The sequence below is a fragment of the Sphaerodactylus townsendi genome, linkage group LG05, assembly GCF_021028975.2.
Source record: "Sphaerodactylus townsendi isolate TG3544 linkage group LG05, MPM_Stown_v2.3, whole genome shotgun sequence".
Lineage (NCBI taxonomy): Eukaryota > Metazoa > Chordata > Lepidosauria > Squamata > Sphaerodactylidae > Sphaerodactylus > Sphaerodactylus townsendi.
Genome location: NC_059429.1, coordinates 130,284,495 through 130,305,007, shown reverse-complemented (window position 1 = coordinate 130,305,007; position 20,513 = coordinate 130,284,495). Strand labels below are relative to the sequence as shown.

General features: G+C 48.2%; 1 protein-coding gene across 2 annotated transcripts in view; it reads left to right on the top strand.

The window, feature by feature from the left end:
- Positions 1 to 1,995: 1,995 nt before the first annotated feature.
- Positions 1,996 to 20,513, top strand: part of EEF1A2 (eukaryotic translation elongation factor 1 alpha 2) — a 48,068-nt gene continuing 29,550 nt past the window's right edge. The window contains exons 1-2 of one of the 2 annotated variants that reach the window (XM_048497249.1): positions 1,996 to 2,122; positions 4,574 to 4,783. In XM_048497249.1, coding sequence (XP_048353206.1) covers positions 4,640 to 4,783 — 144 coding nt within the window. In that variant the 5' untranslated portion in view covers positions 1,996 to 2,122; positions 4,574 to 4,639. The remainder of the gene's footprint in view (positions 2,123 to 4,573; positions 4,784 to 20,513) is intronic. The other variant, XM_048497251.1, reaches the window with a different exon arrangement.

Here is a 20,513-nt window from a genome sequence, read left to right as displayed (position 1 = left end):
TTCGGGTTAAATTGCCGTGTTGGCACTTTGCACTAAATAAGTAGGTTTTGTGTTGCAATTTGGGCACTCAGTCTCGAAAAGGTTCGCCATCACTGACCTAGTTAGAGTGATTCCAGGTCTAAGCCTATTGAAAGTGGTTTAGATGAGAGTCACTCCCTTTAAGTTTGTATCGTTAGTCATCCAAACAACCTATCTAGAGTGACTCCAGTCTAAGCCCATTGAAAATGAACAAGCTTAGACCGGAGTCACTTCCTTTAGGATTGTTTCATTAGTCATCTGATTAATTTATGCAGAGTGACTCTGGTCTGAGCCCATTGAAACTGGTTTGGACCGAAGTCACTCTCTTTAGGATTGTATCGTTAGTCATCAGAAAAACCTATCTGGAGTGACTCCAGTCTAGACCAGAATCACTCTCTTTAGTACTGTATCGTTAGTCATCCAAATAACCTATCCAGAGTGGCTTCAGTTTAAGACCGTTGAAAATGAACGAGCTTAGACCGAAGTCACTCCCTTTAGAATTGTATTGTTAGCAGTGGTGGGATTCAAAAATTTTAGTAACAGGTTCTGATGGTTGTGGGATTCAAACAGTGGCGTAGCACCAATGGGACTGGGTGGGGCATGATGGGGGCGTGGGCGGGCATTCGAAGCGAGGCATTCATGGGCGGGGCTGTGGCAGGGCGCAGAAGTGGCGATGTCGTGCCCTAGGTGCAGTTCCCCTTCGCCCCGCCTCTAGATTCAAATAATGACTAAAGTATTTAAAATGCAATATACCTAAAGGTAGTGTATTATTTCTTTTTTATATAATTATATTGATTGATTTTAAATAATAACATAAGGAGAAATCAAAAACTGTTTACAATTGTTAACATATAACAAACATATCTAATTGTCTATCTCTCTCAACCCCAAAACAGCCTATATTGCCTCCCTCCTTCCCATATTTTCCCCCTCCCTACTTTCTACTTCCCCTTCAGATTGCTATAACTACTTTATCTATCCTTGAAGAAGCCCAACAGAGGGAGAGATCCAAAATCCTTAATCTAAATGAGTAGTTTAAACTCCTCTCTTTCCAATATATAAATTTCCAGGAAAAAAAAGAAAATGAAAATCTTTACCGATAATACTTTCCCAACCTTTATACCAATGAACAAAAAAAAAATAGCATTACTATATACTGTATTATTTCATACCGTTCATACATGTGAGGGGTGCCATGGGGGGGGCAGGGGAGCGCAGAAGGGGACCCTGAAGCGATTTTGCATCCCCACTTGTAGCTGTTGTACCCAGGGACAGAGATTACCTCCTTGTCCCTAGTGGAGTTAATCATTAATAACCAGTTCTCTGAACTGAGAAAATTTTAGTAACCGGTTCTACCGAATAGGTGCGAATAGGCTGCATCCCACCCCCCTGATTGTTAGTCATCCAAATAACCTATCCAGAGTGGCTCCAGTTTAGGCCCACTGAAAACGAACGCGCTTAGACCGGAGTCCTTTTAGGATAGCATCTTTAGTCGTCAAAATAACTATCTACAGTGACTCCAGTCTAAGACCACTGAAAATGAACCAGCTTAGACGGGAGTCACTCCCTTTAGAATTGTATTGTTAGTCATCTGAAAACCTATCTAGAGTTGCTCCAGTTCTCAGCCCATCATAACCGAAGACCGGAGTCACTCCTTTTAGGGTTGCATCATTAGCCATCGGAATAACTCCGGTCTAAGCCCACTGCATTTGTTAGGATTGTATGGTGGGCCATCCGAAGAACCCATGAAGAGTGACTCCGGGGGTGAACCCATTGCAACCGAACAGGCTTAGACCGGAGTCACTCCCTTTCCGATTTGCCCCGCGACCCATCCGCATGATGGCAGATTATTTTAAGGCAGCGACCCCACCCTGGCGAGCGGCCAGGCGACCCCTCCCCCTCCCGTCTCCCACCTGCGGGCTCTCCCCTCCCCCACGCCCTCCCCCTCCCTCCCCTCCCCGGCGCTGTACCGCAATGCTGTAGTGCGGAAGGCGGGGGGACTACACTTGCGCCGTCGCCGTCAATAGGTGGACCCCCCTCCCGGGGAAATAAAGCCGCCCGAGCCGAAGCTGGCAGCCTCTGCTGTCTGAGACCTCGGCTGCCGGTAAGAGGTCTCCGGATCGCCCCCCTCCCCATCGCTAGTTTGCCTCCTGGTGGGGGGGAACCACGACCGCTTGGGGGGGGGGGGGAGGTGAGGGTGACGTTGGAATGGATGCAGTGCAGATATGGGGCGGGGCCGATCTCTTTCTTTAAATGGGATATTTTTTTAAAAAATAGCGGGGTTTCTTTTTTTGCAGAACAAAACATTTAAACGGCGTTTGTGCAAAAGGCGTTTGCCGGGGGGGGGGGGGCGGCGGCGGCGGCGGCGGGGGGCTCGGTTTGCAATGGTCCAAGGGCTTCTCGGCGGCGATTCCCGGCGCCCCCGTCCCCCCCCCCCGCTCTGGAGGGGCAGGTGCAATCCTCCCCCACGCTCCCTGCTCCCCTGCGAGCGGGGCAGGTGAGGTTGGGGCGGCAGGTGGGAACCCGAGGGGAGCATTCCGCGCGCGGTCCCGAAGGCGGTTCAGCCGGGAGCTGTCCGGGCTCTTCCCCCGACCCGCGTTGTGGAGGGGGCTTGTTTAAAAAAAAAAGAAGAAAGGTGTTTTTTTTTTTAAATAACGTGGACTGTCAATTTGGGCTGCGTCTGAGCGTCTTCTTGCATATTGCAAAGTCATGCCCTCCCCCCCCCCCCCTTCAAATCTAGGGCCTCCTCGCAACCTGATCTTGGGGGCGGGGGGGGGGGGCGAGCAACGCACGAAATCTTTCGTGCACGGCAGGGCTCCGTGTGACCTTGTTGCAAATAGGGTCCTTTAGAGCACAAAAGCGGTTAGATCTATCAAATCACCTTTGCAATTTCTATCTATCTATCTATCTATCTATCTATCTATCTATCTATCTATCTATCTATCTATCTATCTATCTATCTATCTATCTATCTATCTATCTATCTATCTATCTATCTATCTATCTATCTATCTATCTATCTATCTATCCTCATCCTCTCTCTCTCTCTCTAATCATATATATATATATATATGGGTGTTTTTTTTGCAAAATTTAGCCAGTTGAATCTGCCTGGGGTTTTAAAAATAGCCCTATGATTTAGGGGGTGGGGGGTGGGGCGGAGAGCCTGTTTTTAGAGATGAGCAGCCGAGCCCAAGCCCACAAGCAGTGGCAGTTGAAGGCTGGTGGCGGCAGTGGGTCATGAGATTTCCCCCACCCCCAGGAATATATCAAAATCCCCTCCCCCACCTTTGCCAGGCTGCAAAAACGAATGTCGGCCTTTGCAATCCTGAAGGAAGATGAAGTCATTTGCATGCAATCGCGGAGAGGCTTCTAGAAGCAGAGAGGGTGGCTTATTTATCCGAGATGTGTTTGCAATAAGTATGTGGAGGGGAGGGGGGGGGTGCATGATTTGCAAACAGCTGCATTTCTGTCCTTTTCTGGGCTTTCTTGGTGGTGGGGGGGGGAAGAGATGAGCACATCCGATGAGACATTATCCTGGCTCATGTGCTCTTCCGCCCCTTAAGCAGACTGGATCGATTTTGCTCCGGTGGTTGACTGGAGAAATCAATATGAACTGACAAATTCTCTGAAATGGCTTGAAAAAACAACATAAGCCGAGATGAACCGAATACCTTTAAGGGCAGATTGATACAATCGGGTTTCGATTGGAGAGGTTTCCTTAAGCCGTTGTTTGGCGTGACTCAGAGCTGTCTTGCAAAAGATGGCAACATGGCCGCCTGCAATGTATATTTTTTGCCTATGTTATGTCTGGGGGGGTGGGGGGGAAGCTGAACACACACACACACACACACACACACACACACCACTGAGTTCAGTTTCAGGGAAGCACATGGAAAGCTATTTCTGGCACCTTCCTTTTGCAGACTCCGTATTGTCCCTTTCCGAGCATGAGTTGCCACCCTCCTACGGAGGATCCCGATATTTGATGGAAAGATCTCTCCGCCTGTGAAAGAGCACAGGCCGTGGAGCAGGCTTCCTATTTGTGGATATTTTGCCCGGTAGGGGGAAGCCATTTTGTATATCATAAGGGCATCATATATTTAATAAACACACCATGAAAAATATCCCACCCCCGACCCTCCTGTTATGGTTGGGGAACGGGGTTTAGGGCGCCCATGAGTCATCCCGGGTTGCTCATTCTAAAAATGCCTTCTCTGGGTAAGAAGGAGGTGACGCACATCTCTGTCTGGTGGCCAAACCGTGGCTCACGTGGACGGCAGGAACAGGAGCAAGGTGTAATGCAGGCAGCAGAGGGGCAGAGAAATACCAGGTTCCTTTTCTGGGCTAAAACTAGGGCAGATTTGTCCCGGCAGACAGAAAAATCCTCCCTCTGTCTGGCCCGGCTGTGAGCTGGCGAAAGAGCTAATATCGAAAGCGCAGGCTTAACTGTATTAAAGAGAGGCCAGACGCGGAAAGCAGCAGGGCACGGCGGGCAGTGCCGTGTTGTGTTGCTGTTGCTCCGGGTGACAACTGCTTCCCTTCTCTGTTGCAGCAGCCTCTGATCCCCGGACCCACTGCTCCTCCCGGTCTTAGCTAAGCGTCACCCGAGAGCAGAAAGATGGGGAAGGAAAAGACCCACATCAACATCGTGGTCATCGGGCATGTGGACTCGGGCAAATCCACGACCACCGGCCACCTCATCTATAAATGCGGGGGCATCGACAAGAGGACCATTGAGAAATTCGAGAAGGAGGCGGCCGAGGTAAGGTTGGCTCCCGGACGGACGCAGGCCGTGCTGCAGTTTGACCTTTACGTTTGCCCTTCTCTTGCTGCCGGGCACGCGAGCCCTGGAGGGAAGCAGTCGAGCGCTCATGCACTGGTCGGGAAGCATCCTTTCCTGCCCGCCTGGAATCTTCTCGGCTGCGTTTTTCTCTCTTTTTCTTTGTTCTCTACCGTTCTTCGTTCAGCTGCTTCTCTGTTTTGATTTCTTGGCCTTGCAAAATAAAGAGAGCACAGAGAAGCGGGTGCTCAAATGTGGCGGGGAGAACGGAGGAAAGGTACCCCGACGCAAGTTGCCTTCCCTCTCCCCCTGGCGTGATTAGCGAACGTGTGCATGTGTGTTTTGACCTTGGGGTTTTGTGATGGTGTTGTATAGGTTGAGTCAGTGCCGGTTCCGGGAGACAGGTGGGGCATGAGAACCGGATCCTTGCAGTGGCGTAGGAGGTTAAGAGCTCGTGTATCTAATCTGGAGGAACTGGGTTTGATTCCCAGCTCTGCCGCCTGAGCTGTGTTGGCTTCTCTGGGGAATTCAGATTAGCCTGTACACTCCCACACACGCCAGCTGGGTGACCTTGGGCTAGTCACAGCTTCTCGGAGCTCTCTCAGCCCCACCTACCTCACAGGGTGTTTGTTGTGAGGGGGGAAGGGCAAGGAGGTTGTAAGCCCCTTTGAGTCTCCTGCAGGAGAGAAAGGGGGGATATAAATCCAAACTCTTCTTCTTCTTCTTCTTCTTCTTCTTCTTCTTCTTCTTCTTCTTCTTCTTCTTCTTCTTCTTCTTCTTCTTCTTCTAAGGGCAAGTCGTCCCATCTTCTACTCGCTGTGAGAACATCTGCTGCAAAGGCATTGGGTTCGAATGTCCCCCGTTAGATGGCCACAGGTTTAGAAAGTGGACATTTCCCCCCCCCCGCCCCCCCAGTAGCTGAAATCAAGAGGTTTGGGTATTTTGTTCCCCTGATGGAGTCTGCTGATGTAATCTTTATCCAGGAAGAGTTGTAGAGTCCGGTTGGGGCCGTGGGTCGGTCATCCCGAAAAGATCCTAGATTTGATCCGTGGAATCTTATCAGGTGTTAGAAAATCTTTCTGTGCTTGAGGCATTACTGGCAGAGTAAACAGCGTGCCCTGATGGATTCGTTGTCTGGTGGCATAACAAAACTCCTTAAGAATTACATCAATTTGAAGTTTTTGCAATCACTCCACCCCCCACCCCCCCCAATAGCATTAGTATAGATTTGTCGGAAATATTTTATCATTTGCACAGGTGTCAAACTCGCGGCCCTCCAGATATTATGGACTACAGTTCCCATCATCCCCTGCCAGCATGATGCTGGCAGGGGATGATCGGAACTGTAGTCCATAACATCTGTAGGGCCGCGAGTTTGAAACCTGTGATTTAGAGAATTAACTTGATATTAGAAGGTTTTGGGAGGCTAATCAGGTATCATAACATAGTACTACGCTTTGGAAAACCTGAGCGATCTTAGGCTCGTCACTTCTGCTCTTCTTAACCTACCTTATAGGGTTGTTGTAAATACAAAATTGAGAACCATAGAGGCCTAAGCTTCTCAAAGGACAAGCGGGGTAAAAATGTGAAAGTGTGACAGATTTGATGATTGACACACCAAGTTTTAAACTCCCACCCTCCTGAAAGGACAATTATTTGGGTGACACTCCCTATCTGTCCCAGAATCCTTACTTCATTAGAATAGCATTTCAGGATGGGTCAGTAGCGTAGTGGTTAAGAGCAGTTGCACTCTAATCTGGAGAACCAGGTTTGATACCCCCACTGCCACTTGAGCTGTGGAGGCTTATCTGGGGAACTAGATTAGCCTGTGCACTCCCAGCACATGTCAGCTGGGTGACCTTGGGCTAGTCCAAGTTCTTCAGAGCTCTCTCAGCCCCACCTACCTCACAGGGTGTTTGTTGTTGTGGGGGGTGGGGTGGAGGGCAAGGAGATTGTAAGGCCCTTTTAGTCTCCTTACAGGAGAGAAAAGGGAGGTATAAATCCAAACTCCTCCTCCTCCTCCTCCGTTCCTGGTGCCCAAAGCTGATCCTAGGGCTACCAAGGCCTGGTGGGATCAGAAAAACCCTCTTCCTCTCCAGACCAGAGTGGTCCCACCTCAACCTTCTTATCAGCCCTTCTTTTCCTCCACAGACTGACTCCATGTCCTTGCCTGAGACGCCATATCTGGTGGCTAGCCAAACCTCACAATGGTGTGACTGTGCGGATTACCGTATTTGTAGGCCGTACCACGATGGGCGACAGGGCAGAATTTCACTTCCCTTCCTCCCCAGACTGGCTCTGTGTCCTTGCTAGAGATGCCATATCCGGTGGCTAGCCAAACCTTGTGATGGTGTAGCCACATGAATTATTTGTAAGCCTTGCCATGATAGGACGATAGGACAACACTTCGCTTTGTCCCGTGGGGTCTCTTCTGATACCAGAAACACGGTTTGGTTCAACATATAAAGAATTGACTATGTATTACTGGCTAATATCAGAGGTGGGATCCAGTAGGTTCTCACAGGTTCCCAAGAGTAGGTTACTAATTATTCGTGTGTGCCGAGAGGGGGTTACTAATTGGTGATTTTGCCACGTGATTTTTGCCTTAGTTACGCCCCTCCTCTCAGCAGTAGCGCGCAGAACTGGAAGCAGTCTAGCAGGAGGTGCACCGGCGTGTGTGGCAGCCTGCGCCTGCGTGCATTCGTTTCCCGCCCAAGGACCAGAGCCACGGCTGCGTCCTTGCCACAGCCCCGCCCAGGAATGTCCCGCCCCCGGAATGCCCAGCCACACCCCCGTCGTGCCCCGCCCATCCCCATTGGCACTACGCCACAGTTTGAATCCCACCACCATGGGAACCTGTTACTTAAATTTTTGGATCCCACCACTGGAATATATCATCTTACTGGCTTGTTCGGTATCTTTCACACATTGCAAAAAAAAAAAAAAGGTTTATTGTGGACAAGAGAAGAAATGGGGAAGAGAGCAGCAGTGGACTGAGAAACAGGAGTGAACACCTAGGGAGCAGTTGAGGTGTCAGGTGAAGTTAGGACAGGTGTATGAAGATAACAGTTGTGTGGGGGGCTTTGGTTGAGTGGCAGAAGAGGATGAAGAATTGGATTTATACCCTGCTTTTGTCAACCTCAAGCAGTCTCAAAACGGCTTACAGACTCCTTCCTCTCCCCACAACCGACACCTTGTGAGGCAGGTGAGGCTGAGAGAATTCTGAGAGAACTGTGACTAGCCTAAGGTCACTCAGCAGGCTTCATGTGTCGGAGCAGGGAAACAAACCCAGTCCACCAGATTAGAGACCTCTGCTGATGTGGAGGAGCAGGGAAACAAACCCAGTCCACCAGATTAGAGACCTCTCCTGATGTGGAGGAGCAGGGAAACAAACCCAGTCCACCAGATTAGCATCCACTGCTTTTAACCGCTTCATCACCCGTGCCTTGAATTCAGAAGATCCCAAGTTCGATTTTACATTTAAGGGGTCAGTGGGTACCAGGATACACCTTCACCTCTGTGAGACTTATATGATTCATTTACCTCGTGCATACGTTGTCTTTTTTTTCCCAGTGGGGACCCAAATCAGTTTACAGCGATCTCTCCTGCATTTGTTCCTTACAACAACCCTGTGAGGTGGGTTAGCCTGAGTGCACCAAGGTCTCCCAGCAAACATCCATGGCAGAAAAGGGATTCAAACCTTGTCACCACTATACTGCGTTGTCTCTTTGCTGGGTCACTGTAGCCACAGAAGATTGGTAGATGGCATGACTCAATCAGAATATCGCTTGATTTGTTGATAGTGTATGTGTGTGGAATGCAGGCCCCGATCTCTCAAAACATGGCTTTGGAGGCCACGTGAGTCCAACAATTCCTTTTGTATCGGGGGCAAAGGAGCTGCCATTATAGGAGCAAATGTAACCTCTATCTGTGGGTTCTGTGGGGCAGAACTTGGAAGGAGTTGCAAAGAACTAAATGTAAAACAAAATGGTTTACTTCCTTAACAAATAACACTTTTAACATTAACATTTAACATTAACAATTTACAGTCCTTTTTGGTTGCATTTCAAGTCCTTATATTTACAATCTACTGATAATGCCAAGTCCAATTCTTCCTGCTGGTGGTTGGCTTATGAAGACTTCAGAGGCTTGGTGAATGGGATCCAAGATGATGAAGGTCCCCAAAAGAACTCCCATCAACTACATACATAGCAAGCCCTGAAACAATAAATTCTAACATTTACAGTATAGCAAAAATAAACAACTCCCTTCCCACTAGTTCCCAACAACTTTGCAGTTACCTTAAACAAGGCGTTAAGAGCTTATAAAGGATTAAAATCCAGGTCCCAGCCTGGTAGCCTTGCTTTCTCCAACTTCACCAGTTTTTGCAGCCTTCTGCTGCTTTGAGTCTCCATTCCTTTCTGGGTCAACCCATTCTGAATATGGGGGTTACACAAACATTTGCAGGCCTCCTTGGAAGTAAATCCCATTTTATTCAGGAGTTATCACAGGGACAGTCTCTTTAAGAATGGCGACGTTATTTGGAATCATGAGTAATAGGCTGATAACGTTTGCCGTGGGATCAGAGTTGTGTCGTGGACAGGTTGGTATATCAACGGAGACTTGTGTTCGAGTCTAGTTTTTGCCGTTGTGTGGCATTGGAGAACTTGTATGATGTAGGCAGTGGTGGGATCCAAACATTTTAGTGACAGGTTCCCATGGTGGTGGGATTCAAACTGTGGCGTAGCGCCAATGGGGCTGGGCGGGGCATTCCGGGGGCGTGGCCGGGCATTCCTGGGCGGGGCTGTGGCAAGGACGCAGCCGCTGCGCCGGTCCTTGGGCGGGAAACGAATGCACGCAGGCGCAGGCTGCCACGCACGCCGGTGCACCTCCTGCTAGACTGCTTCCAGTTCTGCGCGCTACTGCTGAGAGGAGGGGCATAACTAAGGCAAAAATCACGTGGCAAAATCACCCATTAGTAACCCCCTCTCGGCACACACAAATAATTAGTAGCCTACTCTTGGGAACCTGTGAGAACCTGCTGGATCCCACCTGTGGATGTAGGGGTTAAATTGTTGGACTATGAGCTGGGAGACCCAGGTTCGAATTGCAACGGAAACTTGCAGACTGACTTTGGGCCAGTCACACTCTCTCAGATTAACCTACTCCACAGGATTGTTTTTGGATGAAACTGGAGAAAGGGGCATCCGCTCTTGGCTCTTGAGAAGAAGAGCAGGGTGAAAGGGCGACGGGTTTCACAACCCAGGGACGTTGGTTAGTCGGAGAGAGCACGGCTGGTTTGGGGTCAGCCAGTGAGGTTCACGAGAGAGTGGAGATTTGAACCCAAGTCTCCCCAGCCCTAATTCCTCTGTGTGACTTCCACGCAACCAAGTCACTTCCGATTTAGGACAACCTACATTAGGTTTAATGTCCTCCGAAACATCCTGTTGTCATTAGCCATCCTGAGATCTTGCAAACTGAGAAGGAATTTGTCTCATTTTGGATCTCCTCTTTTTCTTCTACTTTTAACTTTTGTCAACATTATTGTCTTTTCCAGTGACTCTTTTCTGACGTCATGGCCAAAGGATGATAGCCACAGCCAAGTCATTTTTGCTTCTAGGGAGAATTCGAATTCCCCTAACAGTTCCATGTACTCTGGGAGCACTCTTTCTATTCTCTTTCTATGACCTTTCCTAATTTGGAGTACTGAGTTTGATTCCCCACTCCTTCACCTGAGTGGCAGAGGCTTATCTGGTGAACCAGATGTGTTTCTCCACTCCTACATTCCTGCTGGGTGACCTTGGGCTAGTCACAGTTCTTTGGACCTCTCTCAGCCCCACCTACCTCACAAGGTGTCTGTTATGGGGAGAGGAAGGGAAAGGAGCTTGTAATCCACCTTGAGTCTCCTTACAGGAGAGAAAGGTGGAATATAAATCCACATTTCTTCTTCTTCTTCTTCTTCTTCTTCTTCTTCTTCTTCTTCTTCTTCTTCTTCTTCTTCTTCTTCTTCTTCTTCTTCTTCTTCTTCTTCTTCTTCTTCTTCTTCTTCTTCTTCTTCTTCTTCTTCTTCTTCTTCTTCTTCTTCTTCTTCTTCTTCTTCCTCCCCTCCGTCCTCCTGGCCCCTCACTAAAGGAAGACGCACCTGCTGGTCTTCCGTCCTCTTTCTCACTGCCTATTAGGAAATATGAATGCAGTGGTTATGCGTTTGAGGGATATGCCTGTCTTATGGGCTTGGACTGTGTTCAGGATAAGGCCACCTACCCAACAGCTCTGTGATTGGCATGTGTGGCCTAGGAATCACCCTTACCCTATATTCAGCAGTAGGATATAGACAACAATCCTCCTTGGAGGGGGGGGGCACAAGGAATAAATCACTGTCCGCTGTTGGAGCCCTGGCCAACAAGCTGGCACATTATTTATCCTGTCCTTCTTTTAAAGCCCTTTACTGTGCTCTCCTTTCCTTTCCCTATTCCTAACCTCACAACTACCCTGTGAGGTAGACCAGTCTGAAAGAGCAGCTATCACGAGGTTGTTCACAGTCTTAAGAGAAGTTATACCTTTCTAAGCCCCACTGACTTCATTGGACTTCGACAGGACTAACTGCTTTGAATGGTACTGCCAGTAGATGATATTGTTTATATAACTGACAGGTGGAGGAACAGAAAGAATTTGCAGAGAAGAGGGAAGGGGGATTTTGGCTGTCCCACTCCAACCTCCTTCCCCCAGCAAGGTGTTCACAAAGTCTGGGGCCCCTTCTGCACTTGAAGAATAATGCACTTTCAATCCACTTTGAAACTGGATTTTTTCTGTGCAGAATAGCAAAATCCACTTTCAAACAATTGTGAAACAATTGTGAACAGTTGTGTTGGGTTTCTATCCCCCTTTCTCTCCTGCCAGGAGACTCAAAGGATGTACAATCTCCTTTCTCCCCCCACCCCCCACAACAACAGAGCCCTTCGGGGATGGGGCGGTATAAAAGCCTAATGAAATAAATAAGATAAATAAATAACAAACACCCTGTGAGGTGGGTGGAGCTGAGAGGGCTCCGAAGAACTGTGACTAGCCCAAGGCCGACCCAGCTGGCGTGTGTGGGAGTGTTGTAGGGGCAGGATATAAATCTGAAATATAAACAAATGAATTCACAGGCTTTTCCCATTCAAGGGATAACGTTTCCATGGTATTATCTGTCCCCAGAATACAGCAAAGTTTGATTCTTTGGGTAATTGGTCCGCAGAATTCACCTTAATTCTTGATTTTTGTCTTCTGTGCAGAATATTACTGATCAGGCTGTGATGTGAGTGATACAGAAATGCATAAAAATAGGTGGTTGGTGGGCGTGACCAGAGGAGACTGAATAGTTCTTCCAGCCATACAGAGGGAGATGCCATTTCAGAACGACAGCCCAAAATCTTGACTCCAAAGAAGGATCAGCCAGATTTCTTTTATAGCCCCCCCCTTCCTTTTCTCTTTCCCCCAGACAATTGCTATATTATATTTGCGAGGACAGCCCCTTATATCTGAAAGGCCCCATCGAAGTTGCAAATTGCCTTTGATATGTGAAACCTTGGATGGGTGCCTTAGCTTCTGGAAAAGCGAATATCCTGGAAGGAAACAGGGTTTCTCCTTTCCCCACTTGTGAGCATTTGGAAAAATAACTTCAGGTGTTTGTCCATTCGTATGGTTTTTCTTTCCTCCCCGCCTCACTTTCTTCAGTAAATTCTGTTTTTACTAAGGTGCTTCTCTGACTGTTGAGAAATGTCGTCATGTTCGTCTTATGCTTCTCTGCCCATTTATTCAGTTAATCTATTTATCGTGTATCTTTCATTTTTAAGTAAGACTCTGGTTTAACACCCCGGGTACTTGCTCAAGGACTAAGCAGTTTTTTTAGTTGCTCTGGGTGTGAGAATTCTCAGAATGGCTCACCACCGGGGGTCCTTTTGATCCCACCTGCCGTTCATATGCATGTTTCTCCAGTCTGTCTTCTCTGCACAACCATTTTTTCCCATTGAGAGCCATGAACAATTAGAACTTTAAATATCTTTTTCTCGAAACATCGATTTTGTACATGCATGTCTTTGGCATAAGGGCAATTATATTTTCACATGGGTACTAAACCAAATGACAACAGTACTGACTATGGAAGGTATTTTAAGAAGAAGAAGAAGAAGAGTTTGGATTTATATCCCCCCTTCTCCTGTAGGAGACTCAAAGGGGCTTACAAACTCCTTTCCCTCCCCCCCTCACAACAAACACCCTGTGAGGTAGGTGGGGCTGAGAGAGCTCAGAAGAGCTGTAACCAGCCCAAGGTCACCCAGCTGGCATGTGTTGGAGTGCACAAGCTAATCGGATTCACCAGATAAGCCTCCACAGCTCAAGTGGCAGAGTGGGGAATCAAACCCGGTTCCTCTAGATTAGAGTGCACCTGCTTTTAACCACTACACCTCACTGGACATGTCCTGTGCAGGACAGAGTGATGCAGTCCAGACATAAACGCACCTTCTCACGACAGATTATGATTGCCCCACAAGAAAATTATACTAGAATCTGACTATGGAAGGTATTTTAAGAAGAAGAAAAAGAGTTTGGATTTATATCCCCCTTTCTCTCCTGTAGGAGACTCAAAGGGGCTGACAATCTCCTTGACCTTCCCCCCTCACAACAAACACCCTGTGAGGTAGGTGGGGCTGAGAGAGCTCTGAAAACCTGTGACTAGCTCAAGGTCACCCAGCTGGCGTGTGTTGGAGCGCACAGGCTAATCTGAATTCCCCAGATAAGCCTCCACAGCTCAGGCGGCAGAGCAGGGAATCAAACCCGGTTCCTCCAGATTATAATGCACCTGCTCTTAACCACTATGCCACTGCTCTTCCTTTAACTCATTTGGTCATGTTAAGCATCCAGTTTTATATATTTATCATCCTTGCTATCTACACTGCTTCACAGCACGCTGCTGGAGCTGAATAATTTCTACCTGATACTTACCTATACACAATTCTTGACCGCACAAATTCCCAGTTTTGAGATCTGGTCACATTTATTCCAGTCTCTGTGCAGGGCACTTGAAGATGCTTGGATTAGTCTATGCATTTGAATAAATAAAATGAATATCTGCATACAGTGGAACCTCGGTTTTCATTGCCTTCGATTTTTATCGGTTTAGTTTTTTATCGATTTTTTCTGTGAAAAAATTGTCTGTTTCCATCAATTTGCCTCGGTTTTCATCGATCTGCAGTAAGGTGCAGAGGTTTGTGGAGAAAAATCACCCGGACAAAGCTGTTGCAGGCACAGGGTTGTCGTGTTTAATGACAATGATCTTGCCCCATTTCAGACAAATCTTAAAGAGGCGTCAGAAACAGCCCTCTTTGGACAGCTTTCCGGCGCGACATTGGTCCACTGGCTCTGAAGCTGGTCCTAGTGTTATTGTTTGTTACTGTTTTCAGCATTAAACACTATGTTTATTCACCCAAAAAATGTGGTTTTGGTATGTTTTTTGGAGTGCCTAGAACGGATTAATTGGATTTACATTGGATTGGATTTACATTGATTCCTATGGAGAAGTTTGCCTCGGTTTTCATCGGTTTCGGTTTTCATCGATTCTTTTCGGATTACCAATGAAAACCGAGGTTCCACTGTATTTTCATGGTGGGAAGATTTATTCAGTGAGAGAAGTGCGTCTAGTGTTTTTGTACTGTCAGACTAGAGATCCGGGAGGCCCAGATTCAAATCCCCGCTCTGTTGTGGAAGCTGGCTGGGTGACCTGGGGGCCAGTCACATTCTCTCAGCCTAACCTACCTCACAGGGTTGTCGTGAGGACAAAACTGGCGGAGGGGAGAACTATATAAGCCACTTTGGGTCCCCATTAGGGAGAAAGGAGAGCATATATGAAGTAAACAAATAAATATTCAGACTTCCTCTTATGAGGACTAATTAAGAACTAAAAACTGTGATTTTTGGACATGTTATAGGTCAGTGGTGGTGAACCTTTGGCACTCCAGATGTTATGGACTACAACTCCCATCAGCCCCTGCCAGCATGGCCAACTGGCTGATGGGAATTGTAGTCCATAACATCTGGAGTGCCAAAGGTTCGCCACCACGGTTATAGGTGATCCTGGGTGCTTTATTATCTGGGCCATACCTTTGTCTCTCTGTCTTTTTCCAGCTATCTATCAGTGGAATCCTAAGGATAGTTAATCCAGTGCAAGCTCCTTCATTTCCATGGCCCTAGACTGGAGTAACTCTGCACAGTATTGCACTTTAGCGCCATGCTTTTCCCTTTCTGTCTGTCTGTCATGTGTCTACTATCTTTCTTTCTCTCTGTCTGGTTTGCCTGCATTAGGTTAGCACAAACAAGAGGGATGCAGAGAGACCCCCCCCCCCCCCCCCGATCTCTTGTGGAGCAACCTTCCATTTCGGTCGGTCCCTTCGCCACTTTCTCTGGCACAGCCGAGGATGCGATCTTGCTATTAATAGCCGATCGGCTGGGCTTCCCGACTCCATTTTCTGATGCTGGGCTGTGGACGAGGTATTCGTTTTCACTCGATGGCCTCGGTAGGAAATGGAGGCCGGTTGCAGGCAGATCTGGAATGATGCAACTCCTCCGAGGGATTCGGGGCTGGCCTCGGGGAAGAGGTTGCCTAGAGAAACAGAGGGAGCAACGGGTCCCCAAGGCGAGCCCAGTTGAAATCCATCCTTTGTGACCGCCTCGAGACGATTGCGCCTTCTGTCCAGCCGAATCGGGCCCTGCAACAGAGCGGTGTCTGTGCTGAGCCAGAAAAGACAAGCTGTCTCCCCCCCCACCCCCACCCCCAGCCTTTTACAGTTCCTGAGCAATTGAATATAGCCGATTGAAAAAGGGAACAAGGGACTAAATAGAGAGCCCTCTCTTTGCTTCAAAGCGGTGGATGCGTGAGCCAGCAAAATTCAGCTTGCTTGGTTGGAAAAGAGCAGGGGTGGGGGGTGGGGGGGGTTGCAGGGGGAGGACTCAAGGGTGCGATCTGAAGGGGGGATAAACTTGGTAATTAATTGGCATTATGGTTTGCCTGTTTTTGTGTGTGTGTGTGGGAAGGTATCGGTTGTGTTTCCCTGGCACAGAAATCCGACTTTGTGCTGAATTTGGATCAAGGACGTTATCAGAGTTGACTCTTGAAGCCCAAGTCATCTAGTCTATCCAGCCGGGATCTGAGGACCCCTCCCCCTAATTATATGTCATCTCCAGAATACAAAGTTCAGTTCCCCTGGAGAAAATGGACGCTTTGGAGGGGGGGAATTCTATGGCTTTGCTTTTTTGCCTTTTTATTTTTAATTGTTTTAATTGTTTTAATGGTGTGTGTTTTTTGGGGGGGGGGTGTTTTAAAAGGTCCCTCCCCTCCCCAGGCTCTATTCTGAAATCTCCAGGACTTTTCCAATGTGGATCTGACCACCACCACCCCCCCCCCCCCAATCCGCTGCTGATGGCTGGGGAAACTTGGCAACCCTAACATTATCCCAGCTAGGATTGCCAACTCTGGGTTAGGAAATCACACACAACGTGTGATTGGTGTTTGGAATATGCTGCCACAGGAGGGGGTGATGGCCGCTAACCTGGATAGCTTTAAAAGGGGCTTGGGCAGATTGATGGAGGAGAAGTTGATCTACGGCTCCCAATCTTGATCCTCCTTGATGTGAGATTGCCTTAGCAGACCAGGTGCTTGGGAGACTTAGCAGACCAGGTGCCTTAGCAGACCAGACCAGGTGCTCGCGAGTAGCAGCAACAGCAGAAGGCCATTGCTTTCACAGTCTGCATGTGAGCCCCTAAAGGCATCTGGTGGGCCACTGCGAGTAGCAGAGTGCTGGACTAGATGGACTCTGGTCTGATCCCGCAGGCTCGTTCTTATGTTATTAATACCTGGAGATTTGGGAGGTGGCGTCTAGGATAGTGTGGGTTGGGGAGGGGTGGCTCCCCACCAGGTTATAATGCCATAGAATCTACCCTCCAAAGCAGCCATTATCTCCAGGGGCACTGATCTTGGTCACCTAGAGATCCAGTGCCAATAGCGGGAGATCTCCAGCGATCCTGCTTTTAAGACTTCATTCTGAAAGATGTGAGGGATAAAAGGACCAAACGACACATTATGGTTTTGCGCAGTTGGGGTTCCCATTTGACTTTCAGTGAGCCCCATGTCAGCTATGAGTAGACAGATTATCCCAAGGTCTTGGTTGCTGCGCATCACAGCGAGGGGAACTTGAGCACGTGCAGAGTACCACTCGGAACCATTGGGAGCTAATCTTAAAAGAGATATTTTGGGTGCTTGCGGCTATAGGCTTCACGGCTTTAGAGTCTCTGGAGCAATCTCCCTAGCAGGGCATGAGGTTTTCTGGGTGGCTTTGGGTGGTAAGGTTGAAATTTCAGGGTAGCTGATTGAAATCTCTGGGTCTTCAGCTGTCCCCAGGGGTTTCTTTTAAGAAGGAGTCCCCAATATTGCACCCACTGACACCTGTCCTGGTACCTGCCAGGTTTTCTTAGAAAGTTGACTAGGTCAGGTGAGGGTTTTGCCTAGCAGAGCTTCTGATTGGCTATTGGAGATTTGATTGGCTGTGCAGGTGTTTAAAAATGCTTTGGCAGCAGCTGCCACCTCAGCACAAAGATCTTCACCCTGTGACTGAACATAAGCTGCAATGGCCATTTTGTGACTGGGCTCACCACCCTGTGTCAAAAAGGCAGCCGTTTTGGGCCTGCGTCCACCACCCTGTGTCAAAAAGGCAGCCGTTTGGGGCCTGCATCTACCACCCTGTGTCAAAAAGGCAGCCATTTTGGGCCTGTGTCCACCACCCTGTGTCAAAAAGGTAGCCATTTTGGGCCTGCGCCAACCACCCTGTGTAAAAAAGGCAGCCGTTTTGGGCCTGCATCTACCACCCTGTGGCAAAAAGGCAGCCATTTTGGGCCTGTGTCCACCACCCTGTGTCAAAAAGGCAGCCATTTTGGGCCTGTGTCCACCACCCTGTGTCAAAAAGGCAGCCATTTTGGCCCTCGCCAATTACCTTGTGTCAAAAAGGCAGCCGTTTTGGGCCTGTGTCCACCACCCTGTGTCAAAAAGGCAGCCATTTTGGGCCTGCCTCCACCACCCTGTGTCAAAAAGGCAGCCGTTTTGGGCCTGTGTCCACCACCCTGTGTCAAAAAGGCAGCCATTTTGGGCCTGTGTCCACCACCCTGTGTCAAAAAGGCAGCCATTTTGGGCATGCGCCAACCACCCTGTGTCAAAAAGGCAGCCATTTTGTGACTGTACTCTGTTCAAAAAAGGCTCAAAAGGGTTGGGGACCCAGAAACCTGTGCTGCTTGTGACAGTTGAAAATGGGAGACAATAATCTGGCCCTAGATAGCTACATTCTGTGATACAAACACACGTATTTACAAAAGTTATAGCCCACTTTTCTGCCTCACAAGGGTCACCAATGGGACTAACCAATTAAAACATACCTAATAAAATCACCTTTTAAAACACCCCCACACAAAACCCCCACATCATTAAAACAATAAAAACAACTAAAAATAAAAAGACATAAAAGTAACAATAAAAGCATTGGCCCGGAAGGCGGGATCACTGAGCAAATGCCAAAAAAGAGAGTCTTCTCTCGCTGACAACAGAGAGAGATGGATGGATTTCCTTGCTAATAATACGTTCGTATTATTGTTCAGTAACTCTTGAATTATTGAACAGCTCAATAATTATTCAGTAATTCAATAACTCTTATTGAATAGTTCAGTAAAATAGGAGTCAGTGTGGCGTAGTGGTTAAGGGCATGTGGACTCTCATCTGGAGAACCGGGTTTGAGTCCCCACTCCTGCACATGAAGCCTGCGGGGGTGAGTCACAGTTCTCTGAACTCTCTCAGCCCCACCGACCTCACAAGGTTTCTGGTGTGGGGAGAGGAAGGGAAAGGAGTTTTTAAGCCACCTTGAGTCTCCTTACAGGAGAGAAGGGTGGTATAAATCCAAATAACAACTCCTCCTCCTCCTCCCCCTCCTCCTTCTCCTTCTTCTCCTTTTTCTCCTTCTCCTCCTTCTCCTTCTTCTCTTTCTCCTCCTCCTCCTTCTTCTTCTTCTTCTTCTCCTTCTTCTCCTTCTTCTTCTTCTTCTTCTTCTTCTTCTTCTTCTTCTTCTCCTTCTTCTTCTTCTTCTTCTCCTTCTCCTTCTCCTTCTCCTCCTCCTCCTCCTCCTCCTCCTCCTCCTCCTCCTCCTTCTTCTTCTCCTTCTCCTTCTTCTTCTCCTTCTCCTTCTCCTTCTTCTTCTCCTTCTTCTTCTTCTTCTTCTTCTTCTTCTTCTTCTTCTTCTTCTTCTTCTTCTTCTTCTTCTTCTTCTTCTTCTTCTTCTTCTTCTTCTTCTTCATGAACCCATACAAATATGATGGCACACATTTCCAGGAGCCTTGCGGTGTCGTTTTTTGTCCAGTAGCCCAATCTCCGCCCCCCCCCCCCTTCTCTCATTCCTCCATTACAACAGCAAAATTATTCTCTGTTGTTTTGTACCTAGAAAGGTCAAGTCAAAGGTGGTCAGCTGGGAGAGGGCTTGGCCAAGCGTACAGGGGATTTAGTCCTGACTTGAGCAGGTTTGTCAAACGGCGCTTTGCCTGTCCCGCCAACTACATTTCATCCAATCCTTCCTGCAAGGAGTTCAGCGTACAAAATTCTTCCCCAATCCCCTCTTTTGTGCTTCCAACAATCCCACAGGGTAGGTGAGGCTGACAGAGAGAGAGTGACTGGCCCAGGATCGTTCAGTAAGCTTCATGGCGAGGTAGAAATTCGAACCCAGGCCTTGCCAGTCTGAGACTGACACTTCGACAACTTCACATCGTCTGTCTGGGGTGCCCACATAGCTTATTAGCTGTTTGCAATGGGGGACAAAAGTTATCTAACTGTTATTGCAACTGGAAGGCATATTCCAAAATTTCCTCTGAGTTTGACCCAGTGAGGCCTAGTAAGCTAGCCATTGTTCGGCATTTTTGCGGGACCAAGAACAGATCCGAGAGGCTTCTCGGACGGTGTGGCGAAACAGGCTTGCTTATGGCTGGCAGGCCCTATTTCGCACTCTGCACTCTCCCAGGGGTTACCAACTTTTCCCCGGAGAGGGCTATCTTTCTCTCAGGGTATGCTGCCACCCCCTGATCCTTTGAGGACTGCCCACGGGGAAAGACCAGGATTTCCCAGCTTCCTCTACCTGTTGCAAGGCCTCTGCCTCAGTTTCCAATTCAAATAGCGTGTCCAAGACAGCGGGGCATGCGTGGCACAGAGAACCGTCCACCAACTGTAAGGTTTTTTTAAAAAGTATTTGTTAACAGTAGAACAGTCATAAGAACCTTTTGGCACCGCACCGGAGAAAGCGAGGAATACCAAGTAAAAGGAGACAAAACACGAATCCCCTTTCCCTACCACTATTACATACCCTGCCTAGTCGATGGTGGAAAGCAGGGTAGGTCCTCGGAGCTTAAACAGTCGCCATTTAGGAAGAGCTCACATCACCTGGCTGAGCACACGGCCTAGGACAGTGATGGCGAACCTTTTCGAGACCGAGTGCCCAAACTGTAACCCAAAACCCACTTATTTATCACCAAGTGCCAACACGGCAATTTAACCTGAATACTGAGGTTTTCGTTTAGAAAAACCGGTTGGCTCCGAGGCATGCATTACTCGAGAGTAAGCTTGGTGGTAGTCATTGGCTTTGCTTTGAAGCAACCGTGCAAC